The 22353-nt window shown below is 39.6% G+C and overlaps 2 protein-coding genes across 3 annotated transcripts in view; one reads left to right on the forward strand and one right to left on the reverse strand.

Moving 5' to 3' along the window:
• The window catches only part of EIF4E (eukaryotic translation initiation factor 4E), a 109261-nt gene extending 108537 nt beyond the window's left edge, over window positions 1-724 (reverse strand). Inside the window, exon 1 of one of the 2 annotated variants that reach the window (XM_025423684.3) lies at window positions 590-724. Coding sequence is in view for 1 of the 2 variants with exons in the window: in XM_035709605.2 (XP_035565498.1) it covers window positions 590-607 (18 nt within the window). In the remaining variant the exon portion in view is untranslated. The remainder of the gene's footprint in view (window positions 1-589) is intronic. The other variant, XM_035709605.2, reaches the window with a different exon arrangement.
• Window positions 387-22353, forward strand: part of METAP1 (methionyl aminopeptidase 1) — a 67882-nt gene continuing 45915 nt past the window's right edge. The window contains exon 1 of the mRNA XM_025423640.3: window positions 387-632. Coding sequence (XP_025279425.1) covers window positions 519-632 — 114 coding nt within the window. The 5' untranslated portion in view covers window positions 387-518. The remainder of the gene's footprint in view (window positions 633-22353) is intronic.

Consider the following 22353-nt stretch of genomic DNA (forward strand, 5'->3'; position numbering starts at 1 on the left):
CGGGTGGACCAACGCAGAGGAGCGAGGTGTCCTTTGCAGCTGCTCGCGGGTGGGGGGACATTGAGGACCCTGCGATCCCAAGGCGCGGCCGCGCGCTGTCTAGGTACGGAGAGCGCGGGACGTGGGGGCCCCTCCCCGGGGGCCGCACCTGGCCTCGCCCTCCCGGCGCCGGGAGGTTCCGCTCGCCCGGGACGCGCGCGAGTCCGCGTGGAGCGGGTGGAGGCGCCCGCCCGGCTGCCTCTCAGCCCCCACGTGCGCGCCGCGCGCGGGGAGGCGGGGCCGCGGGCGGGGGCGGGGCGAGGGGCGGGGCGAGGGGCGGGGCGGGGCGCCAGTTGCGCGCGCGGGGCGGGGGCGGGGCGCGCAGCGTGGTCCCGGCCGGTCGGGCGCTCCTCCTGCTTCCGCGCCCAGGCCCGGCGGGCCGAGCTCCTCCCCCGCCTCGGCCTCCGTCCCCTCCTCTGCCCTCCCTCCTCCCCCTCCTCCTCTTCCTCGGTGAGGCGCTCCTCCAGCAGCCAGGCAGCATGGCGGCCGTGGAGACGCGGGTGTGCGAGACGGACGGCTGCAGCAGCGAGGCCAAGCTCCAGTGCCCTACCTGCATCAAGCTGGGCATCCAGGGCTCGTACTTCTGCTCCCAGGTAGACGCCCGCTGCTCCGCGGCGCCGCCGCCGGCGGACGTCCTCCCCTTGCCGCCTGCCCTCGCGGCCGGCCGGGGCGCGCTCCTCCTCTTCCCCCTCCCCGGCCCGCCGGCCGCGCTTCCTCCCCCCGCCCCCAGCCGCAGCGCCGCCGCCCCCTCCCGCCTGCGGCGCTCTCGGGCCCCTCGGACGCGGGCGCGGTCTGCAGCGGCCATGTGGGCGGGGGGCGGAAGCCGACGCGGCCGGGGCAGCCCCGCGCCGAGGGGCGGGCTCCCGCCGCGCATCTTCTGCCCTCGCTGCGGCCGGAAGGTGTGCGGGCTGCCCCGGACAGGTGGGGGCGCCCGGGGCGGGCGGGGGCAGCCCAGCCGTGCGGGGCGCTGCGCGGCCGGCTCGTCCCTCGGGTCCCGGCGGGAGGCGGCGTCGGAGGAGACCCCTGCCCCGGGGTCGCCGACAGGAGAGCCCACTCCCGCCCCACCTCTCCCTGTGTTTCACTACCTCTCTTTGACACTAAGCACCTTCGGGTGTGGGCATGAATGGGGGTCTGTAATCCAGTCTTTTGCGGTGGCCTCCAGAATTATTAATCTGGAAAGCCGTGAGTTAGTGCTGTGAGCCACCCTTCTCATTTACTGAATTTCCCACCGAGTGAAAAAAGTCCGTTCCATTAAGCTTTATGCTTCAAGGCCGCCGTGTATTCTAACAAGTTTTGTGCAGTGGAGCAAACCCAGCGTTGAATAGTGTCCTGACTGAGACGTGTGCTCGTGTTGATGTTTACTGAAAAGTACTGGAGTTCCGGTTGCATTTGGGCACGCAAGAGTGTTGGCAGAGCAGCAGGGGTATGACTCTCAGTTACAGTCCAGGTTTGGTGAAGAGAGACACATGAAAAGTTCAAGTATTAAATTAGTAGCATCCTGTGGGGAGAAGAGCGTGAACAAAGAGTCTGAAGGCCTGGTCAGGGCCCTGCCCTTGCCAAGTACTGTGCAGGCTTCCCTAACCTTTTCTGAGCTCCAATCCTACCACTGTGCAGAGGGGAAGATAATACTTTTACTGACATATTTCTTCACAGGTTGTTCTGGAGCTCAGATTATCCAGTGAATGTGAAATGCTGGTAAAACCTGAAGCACTTTTTTTTTTAAATTTTTATTTATTTATTTATTTTTAAAGTTTTTTTTTTAATTTATTCATGAGAGACATAGAGAGAGAGGCAGAGACACAGGCAGAGGGAGAAGCAGGCTCCATGCACCGGGAGCCCGATGTGGGACTCCGTCCCGGGACTCCAGGATCACACCCTGGGCCAAAGGCAGGCGCCAAACCGCTGAGCCACCAGGGATTCCCCCCACTTTTTTTTTTTTTTTTAAAGGCTGTCAGTACAATGCAACACTACCATATAAAAAATATGAATGGATGGAGTGAAAACAAATACATGAGAACAATAAATACAGTAACAGGAATATTTTAAATATAAAATCTATAAACATAAAGACCTACGCAAAATACACAAATCAATCCTTCAGGTCACACCACTTGTAGTAAGCCATGATCAGAGATCCTAGCTGTGTTGTATACCTCTTGTTTTTAGATAGGGTACGATCCTTGACCTTGTTAGTATCATTTGGAAAAAGTTGCACATGAGGAGTGTTGTCTTTCTAAAAATAGGATTGGGACTACTCAGCATGTTAAACCTGGTATGAGTCTGTTTCTTTGAAATAATTTTCTAATTTGTTGAAGCCCGTGTGGGACCTGTATTTAAAACAAACCCAATAATTTGCTTTTGGAAATTGTGTATCATCTGAGTAGAATAATGTGGTTTAAGTTCAGTTTAAAATTAGGTTGCCTTTTGTAATGCTAGATGAGTTAATGTATACAGACACTTGTTGAGATTTTAAAAAGGTGCTGTGAAACCACAATCATCAGGCAAAGGTGATGTCCTCTTAGGCACGGTATTATTCAGTAGAAAGAACACTGTCTCATTAGGGTTTGTGGAAAAATGCCAACACATTTGTGAAAACATGACACTAGGGCTTCTCCCTGCCACTTTTCTGATCATCTTCACTAGGAGAGGTCGGTCTTCTCTCTGCCTGCTTTTCTGGCCCCCAGCTTGGCTGTCTGGCCAGCTTGTGTGGGAACAATCTGAGAACAAAACTACAAGAGGCCATAACAGGTAAGCCTTTCCAAGTTACTTTCTCACACCACCTTCCAGATTTCCTTTAGATATATTTTTTAAAAGATTTTATTTATTTATTCATGAGAGAGAGAGAGAGAGAGAGAGGGAGGCAGAGACACAGGAGGAGGGAGAAGCAGGCTCCATGCAGGGATCCCGACGTGGGACTCGATCCCGGGACCCCCGGATCACGACCTGAGCCGAAGGTAGACACTCAACCGCTGAGCCATCCAGGCGTCCCTCCTTTAGAATATTTTATACAATCTGTAATTATCTCATTTACTTTCTTATTTATCTGTTTTTTAACCAGAAGGTAAGCTTCATGAATACCTTATCTTGTTAACTGCCCTTATTTCTCAACACAATGTTATGCATGTAGTAGGTGGACAGTAAATGTTTGAATCAGTGATAAGTGTATCACCAGGCTAAATAGACAAGTACATGCTGCATATTAATCATGACCCCTACCATTTACTAATTGTATGACTTAGGGCAAATAACTTGGATACTCTGCTTAATGTTCTATTCTTTTAAAATGGGGCCATTGGTAGTACAGGGTTTTGGTGAAGACTAAATTCTAACTGTATGTAAAATATTCTGCACATTAGTAAATTTAATCGTTAGGTTGTTTTTTTTTTTTTTTTTTAAACATTTTTTAAAAAAGATTTGTTTAGAAAATGTATGGCTTGGGAGAGGAGTACAGAGGGAGAGGGAGAGAATCTCAAGCAGACTTCTGAGCTGGGAGCCCATCACCAGGCCCAATCTCACAACCCTGAGATCACAACCTGAGCCAAAATCAAGAGTTGGATGCCCAACCCACTGAGCCACGCTGGTGCCTCTCAATGTTAAGTCTCAGTCTCTTCTGACTGAGCCAGCCAGGCACCCCTGAGGTGTTTAACTTTAAGAAAAGTTTTGGTCCTTTAAATGAGTGATATCTGTTTTACTTGAAAATCGAACTTTTCTGATGTTTGATGGTATTTCCTTATAGAAGCGTCCATTCTTAATAGTAGTTTACTAAGTTGTTTTTTTTTTTTAAGGGTTTATTCATGACAAACATAGAGAGGTAGAGACATAGGCAGATGGAGAAGCAGGCTCACTGTGGGGAGCCTGATGCAGGACTTGATCCCAGGACCCTGGGATCATGACTTGAGCCAAAGGCAGATGCTCAACTACTGAGCCACCCAGGCATCCCGGTAGTTTACTAATTTTAATAGTGGTGTGGTAGTTTACTCCTAGTTCCTAGGGGTCCATAAGAATATTTTGAAGATGAAGACTGTGCTTTACATATTTTGATTTTCTCTACCTTGTACACTGTAGGCTCTTAGTTTATTAACTTAAAAGAGGTTGATGGGCCTGAGAAGGAGAGCAAAGAGCATTCAAGCATTCATCTGCTCAAGGCAGATGCTTTGTTACAGGATCAGCTGAGAAGGACTTGAGTGATTTGTAACCATTAAAAAGATAAAAGAACTTAGAAGAGTGGAAGTGTGAGTGGAAGGAGATTGGGTTTATAGTCTGACCTGGGGTTAAATTTTTGCTACCATGTCCTCGGCCAACTTCTCTCCTACATTTGTAGTAGAGGGCTAATGGTGTATCCTCCTCATGGAATTGAGGGGGAAGTGAAAAAGAGAGCATGCAAAGTACTTAGCACAGTGTTCAGTGAGTGGTTTTATGTTATTTATTTTAAAAGATTTTATTTATTTATTCATGAGAGACACAGGGATAGGCAGAGGGAGAAGCAGGCTCCCCACAGGGAGTCTAATGCAGAACTCGATCCCAGGATCCCAGGATCATGACCTGATATGAACACACATGTATATACACACGTATTTTGCTTCACTTGCTTTATTGTGCCTTACAGATACTGTGTTTCTTTACAAGTTGAAGGTTTGTGGCAATCCTATGTCAAGCAAGTGTCTTAGCCCCATTTTTCTAATAGCATTTGCGTTCTTTTGTCTCCATGTCACATTTTAGTAATTCTCACAGTATTTAGAACTTTTTCATCATTATTTTTTAAGTTTTTTAGACTTAGTATAGTTGACACAATGTTTCATTAGTTTCAGGTGTTTAACATAGTGATTCAGCATCTCTCTGCTTTAGGCTATGCTCACCATGAGTGTAACTACTATCTGTCACCATACAACACTATTAGAGTATCTTTGACTATTATTTCCTATATAGTACCTTTTATTCTTGTGACTTAATTATCTGTAACTGAGAGCCAATATCTCCCACTCCCCTTCACCCATTTTGCCTATCCCCCCCCATTCTTCCCATCTGTTTATGAAAATTTTGAACAAATTCTTGGAGTAGATTCTTTGAAAGAAGCAGTGGCAAGGAAAGATGATCAATTGGGTCTCAGGAAGAGAGGGAGTAGCTGGGCATCTTGTGGGTTGGAATTGGAAACCGAGGAAGGAATTGCCCTTCCAACATATAGCATCTTTGAAATGTGATCCTGCCCTCTTAAACTCTTTGTCCTTCTGTAACAAAGTTCCTGATAAGGCGGCATATTTCTGGAACTTATTTTCATCATTGATGGAGATATTACCATATTATACTTTATAGGGATTATCTTTAAATTCTTGCATCATGTCAGAGATATTGCTGTGAGTTAGGTGATTGGGTACAACTATCCTAGCTTCTTATAAAGCTCATTGATCTTATAAAGATCATTGTTGGTTTGAGGGCATTGTGGTGGTCAGCAAAGATCTCTTTTTATTGACAAGCTTATATTACAAACACTTATGTTGTAGTTTTGGCATGAGTTATACTTATATTCCAGTAGAACTTGTAAAAAGCAAGGGTCACTTGGTTGGTAGATAAGCAAAAGTTGAACAAATCTTTAACTTAGTTTAGTGTTTTTTTTTTTTTTTTTTTTTTTAAGAGATTGAAGGGCTGGTGGAAGTAGGTGTGATCTTATAGTCATACAGTTAGCATATAGAAGTTTTAATCACTTTTTTTTTCTGGCGTATCTTTTTCAGGTTTGGCATACAAAATTTTTAGTTTGGTTTTAAAAGTTTGGTAGAGAAGACGTGACAGACACATTAAGTGCATACACCCAGTTAGTAGGTATACTGTAGGCAGGCATACTCTGTAAACATTGTGAATCTCTACAGATCAAAGTTATAATGTAATGGGAGTATAAATATAATTATTACCCTTTCTGCTTGATCCTGAATGTCTCCTGACCTCACTGTTTTAACATGAAGCATTTGCTTATTCATGCTTGGGCAGGTAGTACTCCCAGCTCAACAAGTAGGTCTTTTTATTTCAGTTTCTTTGATTGGTATCAGTCTTGTGTCTGGCTTTGAATAAAGAGCAATTCAACACGTTCTGTAAGCTAGGTCTTCTTTTCTCAATGTGTTTGGCAACTATAGTTGAACCTGGTGGAGGGACCCTGTGATAATTCTCCTGAATTATACATTGCAAATAAGTTCTCTGGTAGCACAGTTGACAATAGCTAAGCTGTGGAAACAACCAAAATGTCCATGGATGGGTGAATGGATAAAGAAAATGTGGTATATACACACAGTAGAATACAATACAGCCTTAAAAAAGAAGGAAGTTCTGCATTACGCCACAACATTATGCTAACTGAATTAAACTGGTTACAGAGGTATCTAAAGGAGTTAAATTTGGGGCTCCTGGGTGGTTCAGCAGTTGAGCATCTGCCGTCGGCTCAGGGTGTGATCTGGGGGCCAGGGATCGAGTCCTGCATTAGGCTCCCTGCATGGAGCCTGCTTCTCCCTCTGCCTGTGTCTCTGCTCTCTCTGTGTTTCTCATGAATAAATAAGTAAAATCTTTAAAAAAAAAATAAAGTAGTTAAATTCATAGAACCAAACAATGTAATAGTGGTTGCCAGGGACTGAGAGGAGGGAGAAATGGGGAGCTACTAATCAAGAGGCATAAAGTTTTAGTCATACAAGATAAATAGGCTCTCGACATCTGATATTCAACATTGTACCTGCAACAAGGCAAATTATATTGACACTTATATTTGTTAAGAGGGTAGATCTCATGTTAAAGTGTTTTTATATTTAAAAAAAAATTGTCGGGCAGCCCGGGTGGCTCAGCGGTTTAGCGCCGCCTTCAGCCCAGGGCCTGATCCTGGAGACCCAGGATCGAGTCCAGTGTCGGGCTCCCTGCATGGAGCCTGCTTCTCCCTCTGCCTGTGTCTCTGCCTCTCTGTGTCTCTCATGAATTAATAAATAAAATCTTTAAAAATAAATAAAAATAAAAAATAAAAAAAAATTGTCTCCTGTTTTTGTCTTCCAGCAACCTGTTTTATAGCAAGGTTCCATAGGGACTTCTTCCAGGTATATTAGAGCTGTGCCTTGTCTGTTGGAAAGCATTCCTGAAAACCCTGTCAGCTGCTAGTGTGGCATTTACTTGGGTCATTTACTAGAGGTTCAGGCCTCTCTAGCGTTTAAGGTATAAGACACAAATGAAATTGTGATGTTAGTGATTTCCTTATTATCATGAAGAGGCAACGAGACTTCTCTGTAAACCTGTATTTAGTGATTCTAACCTTGATAAAAGGTGCAAAAGGCAACCTCTTGTATCAGATTCTGAGGGTTACTTTATCTTATCATCAAGCTGAGCTTAAATCGTTCAGTAAAATAAGTAAATGTGAGTGCCATTAGATATGGCATGCCCTACCCCCCCCATCAGGCATGGCATTTTGGGTGGGGGGATTTATTTTATTCCCGATTAATTTGCTAACTGTTACTGCTGATAGGTTTGACTATTTGAATACTCACAACTGGTTCACTACTAAACAAATGTAGAAAATATAAATGCAATTATTATGTGAATAATTTAGTAGTGTTTTTGAATTGAGGTTTCATGTACCTTAAAATCAGGATCTACATATAAGTATTCTCTTTTTTTTACTCAGTTGTTACTAGATTTTGAGTAGAATAAAAAAACGAATATTAAATCATCAACAGAATCTAAAAAAAGAAATACAGAAAATGCCTATATACTTAGTACCTAAGTTATTTTTTATTTTAAATTTTTTGGTGCAAAATGGTGGTTTTATTAAAGCACGGGGTTAGGACCCGTGGGCAGAAAGAGCTGCTGCCGGTACCTAAGTCATTAAAAAGAACATAAGTAAAACCAGAAGGCTTCAATGTGTTCTTCTCATAAGAGGTACTTCTTATCCTGAATTTTGTGTTTATCATTCACTTGTCTATATGTTTGATTCTTTAGATAATGCATTGTTTACGTTGAATGTTTTTGAAATTTTTATAAATGAAATCATTGCTAGTATTCTTGTACAACTTGCTTTCTTTAACATTATGTTTTTGAGATTCATTGATGTGTGTAGCTCTAGTTCATTTTCATTGCTCGGTGGTATTCCAGTGAATTAATATAGTTTATTCATTTCTTTGTTAATAGAGATTTGGGTTGTTCCAGGTTTTTGCTCTTGTAGACAGTGCTACCGTAAACATTCTTATACCCACCCAGGCAAAAAAATTCTTAAGTTACGGTATATGTATGTTCAGCTTTATTTTGATGGTGCCAAACTTTTCCAGTGTGATTGTACTTATACTGTTGTCATCAAAAGCTTTATATTGTTTCAAATCCTAGCTAGGACTTGAAATTAACAGACATTTGATTTTTATCAATGTGGTCTTTTGTGTTACTTATGAGTAACAACATCTGTTGGGCTATTTGTATATTTGTAAACCTGTGTAAATTTAACTGTCCTCAAGGGACTTATGGTTACTTGCACAGACAGGAAGTACTTTTTAAAAAGTAAGTGATTGAATCAGGATGTTGTGCACCTGAAACTAATATTATATGTGAAGTATGCTTTGGTTAAGAGAAAGATACATCACAGGAAGGTGCTAAGTGAAAGTTAGAGACAAGGAGTTATTTTTTTCCTTAATAATTTTACAACTTAAAAAACTTAAAAAAATAATTTTACAACTTTATTATGTTTCTCTTTCTTTTGTGAAAAAATTCAAACATGTAGAAAGTTTAAAGAAGAATACTAATAATTGGGATGCCCATGTGGTTCAGCAGTTGAGTGTCTGCCTTTGGCTCAGGGTGTGATCCTGGAGTCCCAGGATCGAGTCCCACATTGGGGCTCCTTGCATGGAGCCTGTTTCTCCCTCTACCTATGTCTCTGCCTCTTTCTCTGTCTGTGTCTCTTATGAATAAATAAAGTCTTAAAAAAAAAGAATATTTATAATTAATTGCAGTATACTTTAATCTAAATTAACATTTTGCCCTGTTTGCTTTATTTATGCTGGCTTGTGTGTGTATTGCATTTGTGTATGTGTTTGTTGAAACATTTGAGAGTAAGTCACAGGCAACATGACACCACACCATTAAATACTCAGTGTGCATCTTTTAATGACAGGGACATTCCTCTTTCTTAATTACAATGCCATGATTACATCTAAGAAAATTGATAAGAATTTCCTAATATCATCCAGCAGTCAGTCTTGTTCAGATATCTCAGTTATCCTCCAAGGATCTTTAATAATTGTATTTTTTTTAAGATTTTATTTATTTATTTGACAGTGAGAGAGAGCACAGCAAGGGGAGCGGCAGAGGGAGAGGGAGAAGCAGGCTCTCTGCTGAGCAGGGAGCCCAAGGCAGGGCTCGATCCCAGGATGCTGAAATCATGACCTGAGCCCAAAGCAGATGCTTAACTGACTGAGCCACTCAGGCACCCCTAAAAGTTGTATTTTTTGCTTTTTGTTATTTTTTGGAATAAAGATCTTATCAAAGCTCACATAGCATTTGGTTGTCACGTCTCTCAGTCTCTTAATTTAGAAGAATCCTCTTTTTATTTCAATAGGGGTTGCAAATAGGGATTACCATTCCAACCCCATTCTGTCATTTAATAGCTGATTTTTTTTTCCTCTGAGAACGTTCTTCCTCATCAACTGGTTAATAAACTATGTTCCACTTAAAAATGGTGATATTAAAAAGGTATGTAATGATAATATATTGGTCACTTCCAATGATCACAAATGTTAGCTGTAGTTTTCTCAATTTTTAGTTTAGGGACCTTTGGATTTTTTCCTCTTTTTTTTCCTTTTTTCTTTTTTCTCTTTCTTTTCTTTCTTTTCTTTTCTTTTCTTTTCTTTTCTTTTCTTTTCTTTTCTTTTTTTTTTCTTTTGAGAGAGAGTTTGGGTATGAGTGACCAGAGAGAGAGGGAAAGAGAATCCCAAGCAGGCTCCCATGCTCAGCGTGGAGCCAGAAGTGGAACTTAATCCCACGACCCTGAGCCCAAATCAAGAGTTGGGATACTTAACCAGTTGAGCCACCCAGGTGCCCCCTTCCTTCGTTAAACATTAAAATAAGTTACAATCCTTACTCTTTTTGGTCAGATTGTCTCAGTTTCCATCAGTGATACCACTTTCAAAGTGGCTTTTGTATCTTTTGGACCCTCCTGCATTAGCCTCTGCTTCCTGGCCTTCTGGCACAAGAGGAATCAGATTTACCTTGTAATTTCCCTATCCCAGATCTGGAATCAGTCCTATCTCTAAGCAGCTTTTGTTTCTGGTAGGAATGTCTTTAGAAATCTAGATGTGGGTGCTAAGTATATGTTATGCCCCCTTGCCCAGAGTATCCTTGCCTGTAGGAGAAGGAGTAGTAACATTTTTTAAAAATTTTTATTTATTTATGATAGTCACACAGAGAGAGAGAGAGAGAGAGAGAGAGGCAGAGACATAGGCAGAGGGAGAAGCAGGCTCCAGGCACCGGGAGCCCGACGTGGGATTCGATCCCAGATCTCCAGGATCGTGCCCTGGGCCACCAAGGGATCCCGAGTAGTAACATCTTTAAGAGACTTTACTAATAGCTCTATGAGGGACACAAAACCTCTTTAAGTAGAAGAAAAATGGTAAAGGTTAATGACCGGTCTCGGAAGACCTCCTGAAAGAGGTGAGTTAAGAACTGGATTTTGATAATTTACAAAAGTGAGAAGGTAAATCAGAAGGTATGCATTAGAGTGTTGGAGAGGACATTCTCTCCATGGAAAGGATAGTTTACAGAAGTAGAGAAGCAAGCTGAGAAAGGGTGTTAGAGCAAATAGGATAGCTTTTCTTTAGTGAAGAGTCTTGAGTACAGAGATAAAAGTAGATAAAGTCATTGTTGGTAGGGATAGAGACCTTGCTGTTCCATTAAGTATATTTTTGAAAATGTCAGTATTTCCTTTTGCTTTTTATAAAAAACAGTACATGAGCTTTGCATAAATTTAATAGGAGCAGATATAGTGAAAACATCATAATCAGAGAGATCTAGAGAATGTTAATAGTTTGGTTTATTATCTTTCCAGACTTTTCTATATGTGCTGCATAGAGGTTAAGAGCATGGATAGGGGCAGCCCAGATGGCTCAGCAGTTTAGCAATGCCTTCGGCCCAGGGTGTGATCCTGGAGTCCCTGGATCGGGTCCCGTGTTAGGCTCCCTGCATGGAGCCTGCTTCTCCCTCTGCCTGTGTCTCTGCTCTCTCTCTCTCTGTCTCTCATGGATAAATAAATTAAAAAAAAAAAAAAGAAAAAAAAAAAAAACATGTATAGTGTCTCAAGAGGGCCTGCATTTAAAACCTGGCTTGTGTGTGTCGGGGGGCGGGGGGGGGGGGTGTCGGTTCCTGGGTGGCCCAGTTGGTTAAGCCTCTGAGTCTGGATTTTGGATCAGGTCATGATCCCAGGGTCCTGGAATTGAGTCCCACCTAGAGCTTCGCACTCAGTAGGCAGTCTGCTTGAGGATTCTCTCTCCCTCTTTCTCTGTGCGCACCCCTCCACCCCTGCCCCTGCATGCTCACACATATGCACGTGCTCTCTCTCTCTCTCACAAATCTTTTTTTTTTTTTAATTTTTATTTATTTATGATAGTTACACACAGAGAGAGAGAGAGAGAGGGGCAGAGACATAGGCAGAGGGAGAAGCAGGTTCCATGCACCGGGAGCCCGATGTGGGACTCAATCCTGGGTCTCCAGGATCGCGCCCTGGGCCAAAGGCAGGCGCTAAACCGCTGCGCCACCCAGGGATCCCTCTCACAAATCTTTTTAAGAAGATTTCATTTCAGATTGCTCATTCCATTCTTTTTTACAAAGGTTTTATTTGTGTGTGAGAGAGAAAACACAAGTTAGGGGAGTGGCAGAGGAAGAGGGAGAAGCAGACTCCATACTGAGCAGGGAGCCTGCCTGACTTGGGCCCTGATCCCCAGGGCCCTGGGATCTGACCTGAGCTGAAGGCGGTTGCATAACAGAGTGGGCTGCCCAGATGCCCTGTAAATAAATCTTTTAAGAAACTTAAAAACAAAACAAAAAAAAACAAAACAAACCAAAAGACCCTGGCTTTGTGTTTTTTGGACATATTAATTAACCCTTGTCTGTTTTCTCATCTATAAAATGGGACAGTAATAGCATTTATCTATCTCTTAGAGTTGTTGTATGATTAACGACATTGAAACATACTAAGTCCCTAAATCAGTGCTTGGCACCCAAATATGTTAGCTGTTTTTATTTTTTCAAAACATGGGCAGCCTAGGTGGCTCAGCAGTTTAGCACTGCCTTTAGCCCAGGGCGTGGTCCTGCATCAGGTTCCCAGCATGGAGCTTCCTCCCTCTGCCTGTGTCTCTGAATCTCTCTCTCTCTCTCTCTCTCTCTCTGTGTCTCTCATGAATAAATAAAAAAAATCTTTTTTAAAAAAAATGGAGTCATTGCTCTTATATGAAACTATACAGTTTTATAACTTTTTTTTTAAGTGTCTTTTTTATTGAGGTGAAAAAACAAAAACTTTAGTATCTTAACCATTTTTAAGCATACAGTTTCATTAATGTTAAGTATATTTATATTGTTGTGGAACAGATTTCCTGAAATTTTTCTTTTCTTTTTGAACTGAAATCCATTAAACAAGAACTCTGCTTTGCTCCCTTCTCCCAACCTGATAAACACCATTCTACTTTCTATATCAATGAATTTGACTATTTTAGATACCTCATATTAGTGGAACCATACAGTATTTGTCCTTTTGTGACTGTCTTATTTCACTTAACATAATACCCTTAAAGTTTATCCATGGTGTAGCATGTGACAGGATTTCCTTCTTTTTTAAGACTGCATAGTGTTCTATTGTATGTATGTACCACATTTTGTGTATCTGCTCATCCTTTGATGGACATTTGTGTTGCTCTCACCTCTTGGCTATTGTGAACAGTTCAAATGTCTCTTTGACCCTGCTTTCAATTTAAAAAAAAATTATTTATTTATTCATGAGAGACACAGAGAGGCAGAGACATAGACAGAACAAGAAACAGGCTTCCTGGGAGCCTGATTCAGGACTCAGTTCCAGGATGCCAGTATCACAACCTCAGCCAAAGGCAGATGCTCAACCACTGAGCCAGCCAGGTGCCCCCTGCTTTCGATTCTTTTGGCTATATATTCTAAAAATGGATTGCTGGATCAATAACTAGTTTTATTTTAATTTTTTGAGGAGCTGTCATACTGTTTTCCATAGTATCTGTATTAATTCCACTATGGTTTACACAGTAGTTTACTGCCCCATAAGGGTTCTAGCTTCTCTAAAGCCCTGCCAATACTTGTTATTTTCAGTTTTTTTTTTCCCTGATACTAGCTATCCAAGTGGGTGTGAGAGATATCTTACTAAAAAATAAAAACGATGATTTTTTTATGTTGATTTGTATTTCTCTGAATGGCTAGTGATATTTAGCATCTTTGCAGATGCTTGTTGGCCTGTTTTTTTTTAAATCATTCTTGGAGATATGTCAATTGACATTTCTTAATCAGGTTGATTTTTTTTTTTTTTTTTTTTTTTAGTTGGGTTGTAGGAGTCTTTGTATATTCTGGATATTAACCCCTTATCAGATTCATGATTTGCAAATCTTTTTTTTCCATTCTTTAGGTTGCCTTTTCTCTGTCTGTTGTGTGTCCTTTGATGAACAAAATCTTAATGTTTGGGGTGCCTGGGTGGCTCAGTCATTTAAGCATCTGCTTTTGGCTCAGCTCATGATCCCAGGGTCCTGTGATTGAGCCCCATGTTGGGCTTCCTACTCAGTGAAGAGTCTGCTTCTCCCTCTCCCCTTCCCTTGCTCCTGTGCTTGAGCTTTTTCTCTCTCAAATAAATGAATAAATAAAATTAAAAAAAAAAAGATCTTAGTGTTTGATGTAATTCCACTTTATTTTTGCTTTCATTACCTGTTCTTTTTGGTGTCACATCCAAGAAATCATTCTATCTAATGTCTGGAAGATTTCCCCCTATGTGTTATGGTTTTGGGCCATATATTTAGGTCTTTAACCCATTTTGAATTTATTTTTTATGTGGTGTAAGATAAAGGCCTAACAACTTTAGTCTTTTGCCATGTGGATATCCAGTTTTCCTAACACCATTTATTGAAGAGATTGTTTTTTCCTTATTGAATGATCTTGGCACTCTACTAAGGTCATTTGACTATGTGAGGGTTAATGTCTAGATTCCAGTCTATTCCAGTAGTCTGTATTTTTTAATGGTAGTACCATACTGTTTTGATTATTGTAGCTTTGTAGTATGTTTGAGATCAAGAAGTGTCTTCTAAGTTGTTCTTTTTAAAAATAATTATTTTGGCTGTTTAGTGAACCTTTAGATTCCATATGAATTTTAGGATGATTTTTTGAATTTCTGCAAAATAAGTCTTTGGGATTTTGATAGCAATTGTGTTGAATCTGTAGGTTGCTTTGGGTTGTACTGACATTTTAACAATATTAAGTCTTTCAATCCATAAACATGGGATTGCTTTCCATTTTTTATAAAGCTTCCATTTTTTGTTAAGTTTTGGGATAAAGTTCCTCACCTTTATTAGATATATTTCTAAGTACTCTTTTTAATGCTATTGTAAATGAAATTGTTTTCTTAATTTCCTTTTCAGATTGCTCATTGTTAGTATATAGAAACAATTGTCCAATGTTGATTTTGTATCCTTCAGCTTTACTGATTTTATTAGTCTAACAGCTTTTCACCTTAGAATCTTTAAGATTTCTACATAAAAGATCATGTCATTAAAAAAAAAATCATGTCATTTGTGAACTAACATAATTTTGCTTTTCCTTTCTAGTTGGATGCCTTTTATTTATTTATTTTTGCTAAATTGCTCCTGCTAAGAATTCCAATATTGTGTTGAATATAAGTGGTCAGAGTGGGCATCCTTGTGTTGTTTCTGGTCTTAGAGGAAAAGCTTTCACTCTTGAACCAATGACTGATGCTATTAAGCTGTCAGTTTTTATCATGTTGAGGTAGTTTTCTCTGTTCCTAACTTACATGTTTTTATCATGAAAGAGTGTTGAGTCTTGTCGAATGCTTTTCCTGCATCAGTTGAGATGACTGCGATTTTTGTCCTTCCTTTTGTTAATGTAGTATTGATTTTTAAATGCTGACCAGATGATTTTTTTTTTAATGTTGAACTATCCTTGCATTCCAGGAATCCATGTCATCATGCTGTATAATTTTCTAAATGTGTAGTCGAGTTTGGCTTGCTAGTATTTTGTTGAGAATTTTTATATTAGTATTTATCAGAGATGTTGCTCTGTAGTTTTGTTGTGGTGTCTTGTGTCTGGCTTTGTTATCAGGGTAGCACTGGCTTCACAGAATGAATGCACTGGGAATTTACCCTCTTTTTTGTTAACTGAGTTTTCTCCTCCTTTTTCTTAGTTAATTTAGCTAAGGGTTTTGTCAATTTTATTGATCTTTTAAAAAACTTCAACTCTTAGTTGGGTTGATTCCCCCCCCATTGTTTTTCTCTTTTACTAATCTGTTAAAATCTTTATCATTTCCTTTCTTTTGCTAGCTTTAGATTTAGTTTGTTCTTTTTTTAGTTTCCTGAGAGGTGGAAGGTTAGTGTTACTAATTTGAGATTTTTCTTCCTTTTTACTTTTTAAATTTATTATTCAATTTTTTTGAAAGATTTCTTTATTTATTTATGATAGACATAGAGAGAGAGAGAGGCAGAGACACAGGAGGAGGGAGAAGCAGGCTCCATGCAAGGAGCCCGACGTGGGACTCGATTCTGGGACTCCAGGATCGCGCCCTGGGCCAAAGGCAGGTGCTAAACCTCTGAGCCACCCAGGAATCCCCTATTATTCAATTTTTTAAAAAGATTTATCATGTTTTGGGGGGAGGGAGAGGAAAAGGGAGGAGAAAGAATCTCAAGCAGACTGCATATCTGCCCTGAGCACAGAGCCCAGCATGGGGCTCAATCTCATGACATTGAAATCATGATCCTGGCCAAAAACATGAGTTAGATGTTTAACTGAGTGAACCACCCAGGTGCCCCCTTTCTTCCTTTTTTTTTTTTTTTTTAATCTTCCTTTTTAATATATAAATTTGTAGTTGTAACTTTCACTTTTTCTGGATCTCATAAGTTTTTTTTTTAAGACTTTTATTTACTTGAGAGAGAGGGAGAGACAGCATGAGTGGGAGGGGCAGAGGGAGAGGGGAGAGAATCTGAAGCAGACTCCCCATTGAGCTTGGAGCTGGACAGGAGGCTCGATCTCATAACCCTGAGATTACAACCTGAGCTGATACCAAGTGTTGGATATCTAACCAACTTGAGCTACCCAGGTGCCCCTTCCATAAATTTTGATATGTTGTATTTTGTTTTCATTTGTCTCAAGCTATTTTCTAATTTTCTTTGTGTCTTTCTTTTTGACCCATTGGTTAAGAGTTCATTGTTTAATTTTCACATATTTGTGGATTTTCCAGTTTTCCTTCTGATTTTTCTTGAACACCTAAAACATTGTAGATTTTTATGTAAATTTGATTCCATTATTTTTAATGATGGTGTAGAATTTATTTGCATGGTTGAATCAGGATTTAACCCATTTGATACCAGTGGATATCTAAATTCACTTTAATTTTTCACAATTATAAATAATGCTGCAGTGAGCATTAAATTGCATATATGTTTACTTATTTGTCAGGTTATTTTCCTTGGTTCAGTTTTTGAGGAAGTGGATATTGTGGTAAGCACTGAGTAATATGTGAAATGTGTTGAATCAGTATGTTCACCTGAAATTATTATAAGTAAATATAAATAATTTTTTTTGGGGGGGGAAATTGGCATTACTCGGTCAAAGTGTATTTTTTTCTGTTTTTTTATGTGTATGTATTTGTTTATATACATGCTATATTTGATATATGTAGCCTTCTTAGTACCAGCTGACCATTCAACACTCACTGATATTTTATTGTCTGTCCAATTGCTCATATCCTCATCAGCATGAATTGATTTTAGTTTTGAGGTAGTAGAAAAGAAAAAGAGAAATATAGATTCTAAAGGAGACAGTAGTGGGTAAGTGGTCATATTAGGAAAACCATTTAATGTTAATTCTAGCAACTACTTATAGGATGATTTGTGGTTCAGAATAGGAAAGGATTAGAGAAAGGAGACGGTCCAGGTAGGGAGACCAGTGGAAAGCTGTTTTGGTTAGTTTGACAAGTCAGTAGAGCCTAAAATAGAGTAGGAGATGTTGGGATTAACTAGATAAGAAGAATAAAATGGAAAATAACTTGTTCTAGCAGTGAAATGAAAATACAAACCCTGTTGGTACTTTTTTGCTCTCCAGTGATTCACAATCCTGGAAATAAATAAGAATCATCTACATAGCTTGTCCTCAGAGATTCTGATTAAATATGAGGTAGGAAGCAGCATGAGTTTTTTTTTTTTAAGATTTTATTTATTTATTAGAGCACACGCACAGGGAGGAGGGACAGAGAGAGAGGCAGACTCCACTGAGCAGGGAAGCCTGATGCGGGGCTCCATCCCAGGACCCTGGGATCATGTCCTGAGCTGAAGGCAGAAGCTTAATTGACTGAGCCACCCAGGCACTCCCAGCATGAATATTTTTAAAGAAAAGCTTTCCAGATGATTCTGATACATAGCCGAGACTAAGAACCACACTATGTCATATCAGCTCCTGGACCTTTTTATTGGTGCTAAAAAAAAAATATGTTCTCTTGGGGTGAAAACTCAAGGTTTACAACTAGTTATAATAGATAATCAACACACAGTGCTTTGGTGCTATTATATTAAATAGGTGGAATATAAAGCAATGAGACAAAGTGCACTCAGACAAGTACCAAATAAGCACATGTAACCTGTTAGGTTTGAGGGTGGGATGGGGTATAGTATGGACACTATATGGAGAAGGTAGCATTTGAAATAGACCTGAAGGGGTAGGTAATGCTTCTGAGAACTGAGATGTAAAGGGGAGCGTCAGCAGCAGATAGACCAGGTGTGGCAAGGCAAGGAAAGTGTGTTTGGGGTAGGTTTAGTCTAGTTTAGCTAGGTCATTGGTACATTTTGCAGAGATGAGAAGGGAAATTTTGCCTGGTTAAGCGATCAGAGGTTGATTCTTCAGGGAATGGGTAGTCACTTAGGATTTTGGGTGGTCCTAGTCTGGTAATGAATAGGAGAAGAAAAAGAGCGAGATTGTGGTTTAAGGAAAGAACACTGTTCAGCTGTCAAAAGTTACTAGGAGATGTGAGGATGTTCTTGACACCCTTAGTGATTTTGAGGGCCGTGACTGGGTTGCTTCATGGCTTCAGCAAGTAAGAGGAAGGTGGGTGTCCTTTTCCAGGTGAGAGGTGTTTATTATGAATATTTTAGTTCCTTCATTTACTTGAACCCTCATATATCTTGAAATACAAGCCTTTAGCTAATTAAGCTGTTCCATGAGATAGCTCCCAGTTTATTTAATGAGAATAATCCTATTAGTCCTCTTATTAAAAAGTTGGGATTTGATGTAAGTTGCATGAACCAAATAGAAAGCATTCTGAAATGGAAAGTAGGTGGCTAGTTAGATAGCTACTTTTCAATAAATGTGTGAAATTTCAAAATGTTAGTTGATGATGGCTACATTAAAAATACAGTTGGGAGAAAAAATAATGTGGGACAGAGTTGGATCCCCAGTGCATTCTTAAACTTTTTTAGAATACCAAGTAGTCTGAAATATATGTAAAAGTGTGTTGTGTTTTTCCAGGGAGTACGTTCATAATCTTGTTGAAAGTATTCTTTGCTGAAGTAGAATGAAGCATGATTTTTATATCAAGGTTTTATTTATTCATTTGAGAGAGAAAGAGAGAGAGTGAGCATGAGCAGGGGGCAGGGACAGAGGAAGAGGGAGAAGCAGACTCTCCACTGAGTAGGGAGCCTGATGCAGGGCTTGATCCCAGAATCTTGGAATCATGACCTGAGCTGAAGGCAGATGCTTACCCAACTGAGCCACCCAGGCACCTAAGGATGATTATTTTAAAATCCTAGTAATTGCTACATAGGGTATGACTTTTCAGAATACATAGGAAAACATAATTTCCTCCAAATACTTAAGAGGTATTTAAAGGTTGGTCTTTATATATTTTCTTGGGTAGTTTTACTCTGCCCATTATGAAGTGAGGATGTAGTAGAAGGGTTTTAAAAATATGGTTCCTTTAAAAAATTTATGCTGCTTTTCGTTTGTCCAAAGCTTATCTGAGAATCAAATCAACAGTAGAGATCACAATGGAAGAGATTATTAAGTGAATTGTAGAGGCAGTAATTGCTAAAGGGTTTAGAAGTGTCAGTTCCCACTGAGGGATAGATGGTATTTAAAATCAGTTATTATTATCTTCTGTACTCTTGAAGAAAGGTAAGGTTGAATGGAGAAGAGGAGGGCATCTGATTATTTAAGCTTAATTGCTTTGAAAGATACCTATAGAATTGGGCACAAGTGGGAATGGCACCAGCTCCCTGCTCCTGTCTCAGTCAGAGCCACTCTTTTCTGTTTTAAATACTGAACACTGCTCTAGATTTTCTTTTTAAGAAGAATTCCCTGATCAAGAGGAGTAAAAAGAAAAATGTTTAGAACTGAACTCTGCTACCCTCCAGATGGCAAACATTTGCCATTGGAATCAAGAAGTCTGTTTATTTAAAATCCAGGAAGATTTGACGATTGGGTTCTGGATGTTGTCATGTCATAAATAACATGATCTTCTGAGTATAATCTAGGAATGATGAAATAATGACGAATGTGTAGACCTACCTGCTGTAAGGGATAGGTCACTGAATGTAGTTGGTGTTAGGATGGAAGTAATATTGATGGGAAGGAAAGGAGCAGTCAGTCTGAAAGTTCTTTTTTTTTTTTTTTAAGATTTTATTTATTTATTCATGAGAGACACAGAGAGAGAGAGAGAGAGGCAGAGACAAAGGCAGAGAGAGAAGCAGGCTCCATGCAGAGAACCTGATGTGGGACTCTATCCTGGGACTCCAGGACCACGCCCTGGGCTGAAGGCAGACGCTCAACTGCTGAGCCATCCAGGGATCCCTGAAAGTTGTTTTTGATGCCAGTCTGTCAAACCTAGTTCGCCAGAAGGGTGATGTCCCCCAGGGAAGAGGCTGAAAAGGTGGGCTATGTGTTTTGCCACTTGGGATATTCAGTTGTGGAGTGGAGAGTAAATTGTTCAGTCACACGATTAGCAGAAAGTATACAAATGTTACATAATACATTAATTATGTATTAATTGGTGTAATGCCTTAATTCAGAATAAGAAAGCAACTTGTCTTTTAGATGGGCTCTTCATGGAACTGGAAATCGGCATTCAACATAAATTCTGACTGTAGATGAATCTTAGTATATATGCACTGGACATTATAGGGAGTATGGTTTTGATTCTTGAAAAGACATGCTTAGAATCAAATACTCTATAATCCTCATACCACATACCATGTAATTTCTTTCAAAAATTTTTTCCAGTTTTACTGAGGAGTCATTGACATTAACTGCCTAAGTTTAAGGTGTATCAAGTTAAATGATTTGATATATGTATACACTGCAATGTGATTACTAAGTAAGTTTAGCTAATATCCATGATTTTACTGGTTACAAATTTTTATTTCCTTGTGTTGAGAACTTTTAGGATTTATGCTTTTAGGAACTTTCAGATATACAATACGGTATTGTTAACTGTAGTCATCATAATGTACATTACATCCTCAGAACTTGTTTTTATTTCAACATTTTAAATAGATTATTTTGGCATTTAATTCCATATCTGTAAGTAACATGATTATATTGCTGTGTCTTGATGATTTGGTTCAGGCCTTCCTCTAGGCTTCTGGAATGCAAGAAGAGGATTTAGTGGTTTTATCCTTTACCTGCCATATATGTGTCTTCTGATTTCTGAATGGTTTTGACAGCACAGTCCTGTAGTTTGCTTGCCACTTAATAGTTGCGTGACCTTGGGCAAGTCATTTATCATCTGTGTATTTCAGTTTTCTTATCTGTAAAATGAGTATATAAATAGTACCTACCTCATTGGGTTAAGTGTTACTATCTATAAAGTAATTAGAATAATGACAAATAGTAGGCACTATAAGTTTTACCTATTATTATTATGTTGTGATTACTTTTTCTTCCCCATGCAGATCCTTTACTTGCTCTCTGTGTACTTATTTTTACTTTACCCTAACCCTTCCTTTGGGATTCTTGTACATCTCTTTTTAGTATATTTAAACATACTTGGTATTCTTTTTTTTTTTTTTTTCATACTTGGTATTCTATCACTTGTTTCATGTTTCTGTAAGAAGTCTCTTCTAGGTCTCTGACCTTTCCAGCCGGGATTAGTAAGACTCTATCTCTACTGTATAGTTTGTTGGGGATATTTATCTCACATCATTCTGGGGTTTTCTTATACTTTGTCTTGTGTAGTATTCTCTGACTCCTACATCCTGCTCCTTCCACATATTTGTGGAAGATTTCTTTGAAGAACATTTTGAGAAAATAATTTCTTTTCTAAGGTTATAAAGCATTTGTTTCGAATTTAAAACCACATATTTTAATATGTTTTTAAATGCCCTTTAGTTAGAAGTCATTTTGATACTACTTTATAGTTATAGAAATCAATAATAGTGAAAGCTGTTGAATAGTAATTTTACATGGAATACCTTAGTTTGGACCCAGCATAGGTACTTTCAGATGCAGTAAACTGTCATTCAGGAATCCTTTTTATATGTTGAACATTCAATAGTAATTGATTAATTTTGGCAATTCTTAAACCTTCTATTTGTTGAAAGTTTCACAGTAGGAACAACCAAGTCTTATAGTTACAAAACCATAATATGACAATATGGTTACTAGTTACAGTATTTCTGGAACTTATAAAACAGGCCTGTATCTTCTTGAAAGGACATTTTCCTGAACTTTCTAATGTTACTTTGTTCCTTCATTTTCCTTGTGCCTAGTAGGTCATCTAGGAGTAAGCAGGCAGATATTTTTTTTTTTTTTGTCCTCTTTATTTGAAAATGAAAAAAGCACTTGCTTATAGTATGACAGGGATTAAGAAACCATGTTATATAACATTCTGGCTATATTTGCTTATTTTTATTATTTAGAGGTAGCATTTTACCAACATGAAGGATTAATAATCTAGTGGAGTGATTTGCTTAGCATTTAATAACTTCATTAGTACAACTTAAAAGTTGAGTTCATTATGTTCGTGTAAAGTCCTTTCTGGGAGCTGCTGATGCATCAGGGTGGTTAATTTCTATTTAGTGTAGTTTTGATGCTGAGTATTTTCCT

This window comes from Canis lupus, chromosome 32 (genome assembly GCF_003254725.2).
Source record: "Canis lupus dingo isolate Sandy chromosome 32, ASM325472v2, whole genome shotgun sequence".
NCBI classification, from domain to species: Eukaryota; Metazoa; Chordata; class Mammalia; order Carnivora; family Canidae; genus Canis; species Canis lupus.